General features: G+C 31.8%; 1 protein-coding gene across 3 annotated transcripts; it reads left to right on the top strand.

Annotated features, from left to right (window-relative positions):
* Nucleotides 1-6,232: 6,232 nt before the first annotated feature.
* On the top strand, nucleotides 6,233-11,545 carry LOC110609760 (G-box-binding factor 4). Of its 3 annotated transcripts, none has more exons than XR_006350060.1 (5): nucleotides 6,233-7,396; nucleotides 7,524-7,595; nucleotides 8,023-8,107; nucleotides 9,032-9,061; nucleotides 10,956-11,545. XR_006350060.1 is itself a non-coding variant. In XM_021749551.2 (4 exons), the coding sequence occupies exons 1-4, from the start codon at nucleotides 6,557-6,559 to the stop codon at nucleotides 11,034-11,036; spliced, it is 1,023 nt and encodes a 340-aa protein (XP_021605243.1). In that variant the 5' UTR covers nucleotides 6,240-6,556; the 3' UTR covers nucleotides 11,037-11,545. The 3 variants fall into 3 exon arrangements, 1 of the variants encoding a protein (XP_021605243.1); XR_002487080.2 differs by lacking the exon at nucleotides 8,023-8,107 and adding an exon at nucleotides 9,850-9,999 and having other exon boundaries at nucleotides 6,235-7,396; XM_021749551.2 differs by lacking the exon at nucleotides 8,023-8,107 and having other exon boundaries at nucleotides 6,240-7,396.
* The last annotated feature ends 509 nt before the right edge of the window (nucleotides 11,546-12,054 follow it).

Here is a 12,054-nt window from a genome sequence, read left to right as displayed (position 1 = left end):
TATTCTTTTCTTAAATTAAAAATTTTAAATTATTTTATTTTAAATAAAAAATTAATTAAATTAAAATTTTACAAAATTTTAATTTTAAATAATTTAATTTATTCGAACTACTATATCTTCATATGACTCGTCAAGAAAGTTTAATATTACGATCTAACTTTAAGCTTTATTGGTGTAAATATCACTTTATGCATTGCGAATCAAAGCAAACCTTTTGAGGTTTGCATCATTTTGTTATCTTTTTTATATAATAAATTTAATATTTTATCTTATTTAAAATTTTGTATTCTATTTTATTTAAAATACCAATCCTTAATTAATATATACAAAAATAAATCAACTTGCAAAATACAGCTAACTTGAGTAACTGGTGCACCTGAGAATGGGTGAGAGCTGGTACATGAAGCTTGGGATAGACAAAAGAAAAATCCAATAATAAAAAACAAGTGAAAATAACGTGAAGATAAAAAGGCTACGTGCATGGAGAAGAAGGTGGCAGAGTTAGAGTAGGTATCTATTAGATAATGCCTCATAAAATCTTCACTAGCCACCTGCATATATGCCTTTATCATAACTTATGCACAAAGCAAGGCAAATCCAAAAAATACCCCAAAAAAAAAAAAAAAAAGGTTAAGGTTGTTATATGAATACAATTTTATAGTTTGTAACGTCTAGGAATCTTTCAAACCCTACTTCAATTCCTTAAAATTGGTTGGGGAAATCTATGTGTCTATCTATTCTTTGTTTCCACAACACATTGTTCATGTATATGTATGCAATGTACGTCATCTCTTTGGGTCCCATCACTTCAATTTTATCAATATAAATTATCATTTTGCAATTTAAAATTAAAATGATTGCCCAAATTCTAGCATTTTTTACTGAAAATTCTAGTATATGTTTAATGTTCATGATTTTTAACTTTCAATCCAAATTAAAACAGAAATTTCAACTTATCTCATAGTCATTAATTGGAATTAAAAGAAGATATGCTGTTAACTTGTTATGATTTATGATTAAGGAAATACTTATGTGACTGAAAATATAATTAAATTGTGATTCATCAATTTGTAAAGGAGAAAAAATAAAGTGGTTAACGTTTAACTACAACCACTTTAATATTCAAATCAGTTATTTATTAAAATAAACGAATGTAATAAATTATTTTGAATTTAGAACGAGTATGTAAAAATGCATATATTGAATTTTGTGTATTTTTAATTTTCTACTGTAAGAAGATAGAATTAGTTATTAATCTCTTAGAAATCTAACTGATACTGAAGAGCTGATAAAGAATTCCGCAATTTTAAGTGTAACGAAAATTTATTAAATATATCCGCTAACTATACATTTTTATATAAAACTCGAGAAGGGGTGAATTTGGCGGAACATCAAGTATTATAGTGTTTTGATCCTCTTTTAGATAAGAATTTCTTATATCAATTTATGACTTACGTCATGTGACTTGTGTTATAATAATACTTTATTATTTATTTTGAGTGAGTGTTATGTAGTATTAATATTTATATTTTTATAGATTATTATTTAAAATTTTAATTTTAACATATAAAATTCAACTTGGATTTTTTTAAAAAATTCATTTAATATTGTTTTGAATAAATTGTGAAATCAAAATTTTTTGTCCTATATAAACTTTTATGTTATTAATCAGCTGTTACATTATTATTCTTATTTAAAATTATAATAATAATAACATAATTATTATTACTTATTTAAAATAATATATATTAAATACATTATTATTGTGGTTTATTAATTTTTATAATAGTAAAACAAAACAAAAACATGTTTATATTATATATAAACAGATAGATGCTAATATATGTTACTAATTTTAAAGGAAAAAGTGTTAAGTTAATTAGCTATATATTATAAGAAAAATAATACAATAATTTTTAAATAACAAATTAATTAGAAAAGCTATAAGATTTTGAGAAATAGTTATTACAAATAATAAGATAAATAAAAAATTAAGATATAAATGATAATAATGGTAAAAAATTAAATTTAGTATAAATATTGATGACGTTGAGTCATTTAGGTCCTGGGTCCACACCGATGAATATTGTCTGCTTTGTCTTAAGGCCGCACGGTTTTGCTTAAAACGCGTCCATTGGGGTTTCAAGGGCATAGACTTATAAGGCCTTCTCCCTTTCAACCTCTTTCCGATGTGGGATACCTATGATCCACCTGCGTAGGGTTCTTTCTCCCCATACAGGCCTGAGCGTGCTCGCTCAGCGCACCGTACTCATGAGGACCAGGTTATGTTCCCACAGACGACGCCATTTGATGACGTTGAGTCATTTGGATCCTGAGTCCACACCAATGAATATTGTCCGCTTTGGCTCAAGGCCGCACGGTTTTGCTTAAAACGCGTCCACTGGGGTTTCAAGGGTAGAGACTTATAGGGCCTTCTCCCTTTCAACCTCTTTCCGATGTGGGATACCTATGATCCACCTGTGTAGGGTTCTTTCTCCCCTATACAGGCTTGAGCGTGCTCGCTCAGCGCACCGTACTCATGAGGACCAGGTTATGTCCCCACAGACGGCGCCAATTGATGATTTGAGATCCAGAAAAATAGGGTTTTACAAGGGTTCTCTAAGCTTGAGAAAAACTTAGACCTAGAGGGAAGTATCTCCACTTTTTCTCTTTCCTCCGTCTGCTAATGACGTATAACAAACTGGCTATCACTGGGCCACCTGTCTCTACCACGTTGATACGGACGTACGAGAAAATCAGATCTCTGCCCCATGCGTAACGGCCCCTGATTCTCCCCGGGCACACATGCGGAGGGACAAATGGGATGAATTCCTTCCTGGTTCCGAGTTGGGTCGGAAGATAAAGTTAAGACTAGGCTCAAAGGGGATCTGTTCATTGGGCCGAAAGAGCTGGGCCGGCCTGATTGAAGAATCTGACTGGAGCCCGGTCTTTAAGCTGAGTGGGCTGGACCTGACTCTTGGAGGAGACTTAGAAGCCTTCAGAGTATAGACTGTCCTAATGGGTCTGGTCTTAGACCGGGGTGAAAAAATCCAGCGGTCATCAAATATTATTTAAAATAAAATAATTTCTCGTGAATAATAACATGCGGTACAAAATAAGTGACATATAAAAGTATTATATTTAAATAAAATGTCCCAAAAAACAACCAACATGCTTATTGAGAATAAATCGGTAGCCATTCGTATACATACAGAAAAGGAGAGAAATAAATATTCGAAAATATACAGAGATTGACATATTTAGAAGTTCTTTTTTTAAAAAAACTTATTATAAGAAATAAGTATTTGATTAATTACTTATAAAAAAAATATTTAATGATGCAATTTATGTAAATTACAAATTAATGAAGAAGACCAGCAATTCGCCGTTATTCCTTTGCATTACCGTTGTATAGCACTACAAGATCTTTCTAGTAAATTTTTTCCTTACTAATCGATAAAAAATCTGTTATTAATCTGTTTAGTTACGAATTAACAACAAATTTACATTCAATTCGATCCATAAACAGCGAATTTAAATTAACCACTCTCCTCTCATTTTTCATATATTGCCTGTTACCCACTTATTCTTAAATATTTTCTCTTGCTTGGTATTCCAAGCTCATCTTTTTAGCATTATCAACAAAAAAACTCATATTTTTTTACTCCATATTATGGAAAAAAAGAAATTTTGCATATTAATTTATCCATCAAGAAGAATGGTCAAGCATGGTAATTTGTCTAGTATTTGGAACTTTATTTCTCTTGACCTTGAGGGAAATTGCTTTGATACCTTGTCTAAGAAGAAAGTTCCATTTACAATTTGAATGGTAGTAATGACATGAAGATGAAGTTTGAATGGCAGCAAAACCTACCAATGTATAATAGTTCATATTGAAAAGTTTGAAGGCTCTTATTTCAGGTTTACTTATAAGTGTTGAAAAAGAGAAGAGAGCTTGATACAGTGGGATGGAGAGACTAGAGATGGAAATGGTTCAGAACGCAACTACTTCATATGCATATATTCAATCTGTCCCTCAATTTTTATTTACTTTATTTTTTACATAAATAAAAATATAGTTATTTTAGTAAAAAAATATTTTTTTTATTATACTTATTTTTAATAGAAAAGGAGACATTAATTTCATTGAAACAGTAAATCATTGTTAAAGACATGTGGTTTGAACTTAATATTAAAAGGTTATTTGAATTTTTATATGAAAAAAAAAATAATTAATTATGAATTATATTGAAAATAAAATAAAATAAATTAAAATTATAATAGTCGATATATATAAATTATAATATAAAAAAATAAAGAGAACACTATTTTAAAACAGTTAAAAATAAAAATAAAAATATAATTATGAGACGAAAAAAAAAAATTAAAGAGCGAGAGAGGTGGAGGAGGGATGAAAGGATATGAGAATTCAGCATGAAATATCATATAAAGATGTTACTCTTATTAAGAAATTAATTGACAATAATTTTTTTAACAGAAAAGATAATTTTTTTAATGAATTTAATGGGCGAAGAAAAGAAAGAGTTTTTAGAGGGAGAAAAATGAGGAATGAAAGAAACAATAAAGAAGAAAGCAAAGAGGAAGGTTGCAAGGAGGGAAGCTCACTTCTACTTCGTCTAGCAACAAGGCAGTCATCTTCGATTCTCGTTAGTTGTTTTTTAGTTTGCTTTTCTCTGCCTCCTGGGCAAGGGAAAAGTCTGTCCTTCGAGTTGCTTTTGCGGCGATGATTCCCTTCCCATTGTCTTATTCTTTCATTATATAGTGTTTGTTTAGTTTTAGCTTCTTTTCTTATGAATTGGGGTTTGCATGTGACAGACTTTGTTGGTCTGTACTGGTGTGACTCTTTTATTGTGCTTAACAAAAATGTGGTAATCAGTAGTGTTTTGTTTTAGAGATTTCATTGCCTCACATTTTTTTTTACAATTTTTATTCATACTATAGGAGATTGAGATGTTAATAAGATTCTTCACTGCCATTTCGCCATTGATGTTGTTCTTTATATATTTCCAATTACATGCATGGAGTTTGTCCTTTTCTCAGATTTTTAGCTTGTGTCTTTCATTCAAGATTCTAGGGTCTCTAATTTTTGTTTTCTAATTTGAGTTTGAAGTAGCTAAAGCATTTGATTGTCTGCTATGTTGAGTTGGGTTGCAGTAGCTTAGTAGGTTTGTCGAATATAGAAGGTCGATGAAATTGCCGTGGTCTTTCTGAATTTAGATTGATTTTTTGAATTTTGATTGGTTTAACTTAAATCGATTTGATTAGCTTTAATCTATTTATTCTATATGTAATTAGGTCTATTGTCAAAAAAAAAAAAATTAAATACTTAATTGATTAACAAAAATTAAATAGAAATTAAAAGTTTATTTGATTTAACTATTAAATATCAATTTTATAATTGATAGTGTAGTGCTGGTGCTAATAGTTAATAACTAATAACGATTATTAATTATAGCTGAAATATCTAAAACCTTTAATAAAATTATGTTTAATGGTTGCGGTTTTTATGTAAAATGATGAATAATCGTATATATTATATAATTTATTTATTATTTAAATATACATAAAATTAATAATTTATTTTATAATATATATAAAATTTAAAAAGTAATTATTTATAAAATAAATTTTATTTTTTTATCTATATATAAATTATTTTTATAATATTTATATTTATTTTATAATTATAATAATTTATTAATATATATTAAAATTTATATTAATATAAAAATTTAATAATTAATATATACTAACAAAATAATATAATCTAAATAAAATATAAAAAAATAAAAAATTATTTTATGAGTTCACTTATTTTTATTTTAAAATTTATAATTCAATTTATATAAAATTAATATATATTATATTATTAATAAATAGTAATAATTTTTTAATGTTATAAAAAAATAAAACTGTATCAATTAAAATATAGTATTAATTAAAATAAAAATATATAATATTTTTATTATTATTTTATTTCAATATATATAATTTAATTTAAATTAAATTAATATTTAATAATATAATTAATAACACTTTTTACTTTTTTTTTTTTTGAACTGGAATAACACTTCTTACTAACAGCATAATATATAAATACTATTTAAATATAAATTAAATCATACATCTTCACATCCTTTAAATTATTTATCAATGTATTTTTTTTAAAAGTAGTGTTTAGAAACTGATCCATTAGAATAAAAGGGAAACGCAAAAACCCTCTAAATTGTTGTTAATTCAATGGAGTTAAACTAATCCAAATAAATTTCAGCGCGCACGCGCCCACGCTCCATCAAACCCAGTCCCCCCGATCCCAACAGTCGGAAAACCCAAAATTCCGAAACCCTAGACTCAGACCTGAAAAATATGTACAGAGAATCCAAATACACACCATAGCTAGAGCCTAGAAGAACACAGCTGAGTGAAGAAACAAGGGAAAAGAAAAGGAAGGTTGAATCGTAATTTCTTCGAACTAAATCCTAAAGAGAGAGAAAGAGGATATATCGGAGCAGAAAAAGGAGAAAACTACCCTGGAATGGCGTCGTCGAAGATGATGGCGTCGTCGAAACCGAAAAGTTCGGATCTGACCTCATCATCATCTTCATCAGTAACGGCTCGATCTCGACGTGCTTCTTCTTCGGCTTCTGCTTCTGCTTCTGCAAAACCACTAACTGCTTTTACTTCTTTTTCTTGTTCTTCTAATCCAACTAGACGCATCAATAGTCTGACGTCAACTTCATCATCATCGGCAGCGTCTACGATGACCGTCGACGGCATCTTAAGTAATGTCTACGCCACTCCTTCGGCTGAGTCCACTCTCCTTGATGCCCAAATTACTCTCATGGACACACCTGCTCCGCTCCTCTCGGAAACACCTCCACCGGCGCCGGCCCCGGCTACAATTGAGACAAACCATACTAATAGTAGCAATAATCAAGAAATAAACAGTGTTCTTCCTCAGGCTAGTAAAACCGTGGACGATGTGTGGCGGGAAATTGTCGCGGGGAGAAAGGAGATGAAGGAGGAGCCTGATGAGATGATGACGTTGGAGGATTTTCTGGTCAAGACTGGGGCAGTAGAGGTTGGGGAGGAGGATGAAGTCAAGATGCCACCGCCGGAGAGGTTGAGTGGGGGAGTTTATGCGTTTGATCCGGTTCCACCCAGTGCGTTTCAGATGTTGGATAAAGTAGAGGGGTCGATTGTTGGGTTTCCAAATGAGACTGAGTTGGTTGCTGGAAGAGGTGGAAATGTTGTAGGCAGGGGAAAGAGAGGTAGGACTCTCGTAATGGAACCATTAGATAAGGCGGCGCAGCAAAGACAGAGGAGGATGATCAAGAATAGGGAGTCAGCTGCCAGGTCTAGAGAGAGGAAGCAGGTAAGTTGAAATATGTTCTCTCTTTTTGTTTTTGGCATAAATGCTGAGGTATATATGTTCTTTTGATGGATTTTGTTGCAATTATGGCGCATTCTCTTTCTAAATTGCTGGTTCTTCTGGGTTTTAGGCTTATCAGGTGGAATTGGAGTCCTTGGCAGTGAGGCTAGAGGAGGAGAATGAGCAGTTGTTGAAAGAGAAGGTAACTTCTCATTGTAAATGTTTTAGGGAAAAAAAGGAATTTTAGGTGTGTAGAATCCTTTGCTGTAATCAGAGTACACTTCTAATTTTATTGATAGTTAATACATTTCTCATTGCAGTGTTCAGACTAGAGAACTACTTGCAGCTAAGTTATGGTATAAAATAAAATGATAATTACAATAACAAAAGTTCAACTGCATTTTTTTTTCAATGAACTTTCTGATCTGGCTATTTGAAGTTCACCACTCTGCATTATTTCAATGTTTTGCCATTAAGTTGTGAAAAAAAAATTGTCCTGTTGATAAGGTTTTCCCTTAAGAATGGTCCCTTGAACAACTTTAACATGAATCGACTTGCTCTATCTGCAGTGGATCCAGGGAAATGCCTTTAACTATTGATTTATCACTTGCCTACTTAATTACTTGTAGGCGAGCTATAGGAAAACATAGAGACTTTGTGATTGGTTTGGCTGCTTACTTTGAAGTGAAGTGTGCCATCAATTCAAGTAATGAAGTCTGCCATCAATTATTGGTGTTAATTTCATGTTCTTGGTGTTGTCTACCTGAAGCAGTGCATCTAATTCTGTTCTCGTTGTCATCATTAGGGGTGTGCAGCGTGTGCTAAATTAAACTAGTGTGAAGTGTCTAGTATCTGCATGTTTAATATTGTGATTTTCTCTAACTTTTGGAGTCATTAATCATTAATGGAAAAGGGTAAATTAAAAATAAATGTGCATCATTGTACATATAAGACAGGTTGTCTTAGTTTGTAACTTTGTAGCTGCGCACCTGTGTCTGTTTCATACTGTTTCCGTTTCAGTCCTATTGCTTCTTCTCTTCTACTTGTTTTTCTTAGTTCTCTGAAACAGCTTTAGAATATTTAAATGAGTAAGACTTTGGCAATTGGTGTGAGTTACTATTTCCCTACATCCTGAGCCCTCATTCCTCCTTCCATTTCTCTTCTTAATATGCTGAGTATTCACCCAGCCTCACAGTATAGCTCAACTCACACTGATTATGGCATTCATATAGATGATCTTCATGGCACTTAAATGACTACTTTTTTAATCGGGAATTATCTAAAAACATTTTTTGAGCACCAAAGCTTAAGTTAAATCTCATCAAGTATTCACCATATTTCATTTTGTTTGGAGAGTTTTGCAGGCTAGTCATTTCTTGATTCTGTTTATATTGAAAAAATTGATTGGATCAAGTAAACACAGTTGCTATACCTTTTAGTTTCTCCTCTTGGTTTGTACTTTTATTTTTAATTGTCAGCGACTGTCAAAGAGAACATCCAATTTTTATTTAATATTATTTTGTATTCTCACTTGTCTTGGACCGTCCTGCAAGTTTTAGCCATACTGATGTTCTACTTGTTCTACATTACCTAAGCAAAGTATTTTATGTGTTCTGACCAATGAAATTTGTTGTGCAGGAAGAGAGGACCAAAGAAAGGTTCAAGCAGGTATACTGTTATTATTATTTTGAATGTTCTTATGCTTGCATTTGGTTGGGTTAGATTCTTTGACTAATAATTATAAAGAAAGACAGAAAGAAAGAAAGAAAAGAAAAGAGAACCGTGTTCAAGCTTTTAACTAACTGAGATGGAGGATTGGCGAATATACTGGATTATTTAGGCATTGGCATAAAAACAAAATGACATGCATGAAGAAAGGAGAAGGAAGCCTAGTATTCTAACCTACTGAGGATTTTGTTGTCAACATAGGTTTTGGTGGACCATACATGTACTAGAGATGTACAGGAACAAAAAAGATTTTGGTTTTGGTTCTCCTTGCAGTATTGTGGGTTGGGGCTGACTGATGTACCTAAGGATGTATTTGTTTGTGTATCTGTCTGTGTGTGTTTATGTAGATATATATATATATATATATATATAATTTTTCAACACAATTGAAAGGTGTCTAATTTTGATAAGAGAATAGGTACAGAATGTCAGTAGCTTATTTTTGAAGTACTAAGAAATATATGGACTCTTATTGGGACCTTTCCCATGTTGTAAAGGAACCCTGTGACAAACTTTTGATTTAGTGTAAACTAGAAGCATTGAATCTGTGAAGGACAAATCTCACGATATTACATAGGAGCATAGACTATCTATCCTTTTGTAAAATTAAAGGACAAAACCATTTGGTAATGTTACATTTCTTAATTTTTCCTGTTGAAAGTATCTTAAGAGAAAAAGGGATGGTGAGACTATCTTTTGTTTTTGATGTTGATGTATTGAACATATAGGGAAGATCTAGATTTGTTTAGCACAAGAGGCCCGACTAAGTTTTGCTGGTGCAGCATGAAATTCATTTAGATGCCTCTTTCTGGATGAGTTTCCATCACATACTCAGCATGTTCAGAGAGAAGTCCTGTAGATAGCCATCTCATCTGAAAGTTAGTCCTTTCTTCATATGTTTCTTGGCATAAAAGATGAGATCTCTTAAGATTATTTTTACAGCTTTTGCCATTTAGGGAAGTGGAAATTAATCAGTCTAATAATTTTAAAGAGCCAAAGTGAAATTTCTACTCTTTTAGCTGAATGTTGCAGGGTAACTTGGGTATAGAAGGCTGAATTCCAGATTCATAAAGATGCAGGAATTAAGTAAAATTACTTTTAATACTGAATTGTTGATGTAGGTTATCTATTTCCTTTGAAGTCCCATTCTATATTTGTACATATGAAAGGAAATTTGTATTTTTAATTTCCCAGCTTTCAATTATTCATACACAATTACACAGCAACTTGGAGTTGCAGTAAAGATTTTCCAAATGAGCTTGAAGTAAGGAAAATATTTAAATAAGTTACTATTGGAATATGTTTTAGAATCATGAGCAGAAAATTGGTTTAATTTATTTTTTACATGATTTTGAATTCAACACCCAAACCTCGTATCAAAGAACCATGTAAGCAAAGAAAGAATTGTAGGTAAATACAAGATATGTTACAGCATGAAGGTATAAGATCTAAGATTTCCTAGTCAACTATTTATGTTATAAAGAGAGCTGCCAACTTGTTTTTCTCCTTACAAGGTTATAAGAAGAAAGTCTTAGAGATGAGAACTAGAAGAAGGAAACAAGGGTAAAACTAAAATGTGAAAGTAGTTTCCTATGTGTGCATCTATAATGCTTGGACATATTTAATTATCTCATGGTATAAAATTTGGGGAAGGAAAATTATAACTTGTTTCGTTGTTTTCTTTGAACATGGTTCCATGGATTTTATCATATATGTAAGCATATGAAATTGATAGAGAGGAGACAAGGCTAAATAGGAACAGCAAAGCATAGGCAAAGAACTTATCAGCTGTTTTTTTTTTTTTCCTTTCCTTACATTTTTTTTATGCCTGCAGCTTATGGAGAAAGTGGTGCCTGTTGTTGAGAAGAGAAGACCACCTCGAAGGCTTCGGAGAGTTCACTCCTTGCAGTGGTAGGAATATATATGCTCGAGGTGTGAGATGGAAGATGGATATCCTTCACTGACATGGAGAGTAAATGAGAAGCATTATTCTTAGTAAAACATTCGTTTTCTTTTTATTTAGGTATTTGAACCCGATTATTTTCTGAGACCAATTGTGTTACACGATATAGAAGGGGAAAGAGAGTGTGTGTGTGTGGGGGGGGGGGGGGGGGGGTTGGAATTGCAATCTGAATCATGGAAAGGAGAATTCCTTTGCTTAACTGAATTTAGGAAATATCTATAATGGGAAGATGGACGGCAGAAGGATCTAGTTATTTATCTAGTTAGCAGGTGTAGAGAAAGGCATACATTTGTTCCTTTTCCTCCCAATTGCTATTGTGAAGGGGGGATGGGGGGATGGAAGGGATTCTGGACTGTGATACTGTATTTATGTGTTGACAGCTTATGATAGCTTAGAAAATACAGATTGGTGGATGGTAAATATTTTAAATTAAAGCTGATGCTGCATTATCTTCCTGGAAAGAATTTGTTGCATGTTTATGATGACTGATGTGAACTGGAGCTGTCTTGTTGGGGAATCTCTCTTTCTCTGAGGCATGTGGTGATTGTGTTATGATGTAAGAAATGGTCCTTTGGGAGGGCAATATAGAAAAGATGCTTCTTGTGATAGTTTGAGTAGTCTGGAATCTGCATGCTCAAAGCATATTAGAAAAATGACACTGCTACATATTCATTCCAATGAGTGTAAGTTTGGAATTTTCATCAGCAGCTTTTAATTCTATGATGAAGCAGTATATGCAGGAGGATCATGCAAAATTCCATCAATCAATACGACTCATAATGGGTTTCATCTTCTCATACTTTTTAACATTTTCAAGCTCTTTTTTCTTTTAATCGAAAATTTAAAATAATAATAATAAAATAAGCCTAACGAATTGAGTAAAAGTAGATGAATTATTAATGAATTATTACTATAAATATTAGAATGGAATCTTAAAATGGGTGGACTTTCTTTTTTGCTGGGGGAAATT

This window comes from Manihot esculenta, chromosome 2 (genome assembly GCF_001659605.2).
Source record: "Manihot esculenta cultivar AM560-2 chromosome 2, M.esculenta_v8, whole genome shotgun sequence".
In the NCBI taxonomy this organism is placed as follows: domain Eukaryota; kingdom Viridiplantae; phylum Streptophyta; class Magnoliopsida; order Malpighiales; family Euphorbiaceae; genus Manihot; species Manihot esculenta.
The sequence above is the reverse complement of the archived record's forward strand: the minus strand, read 5'-3'. Positions and strand labels throughout refer to the sequence as shown.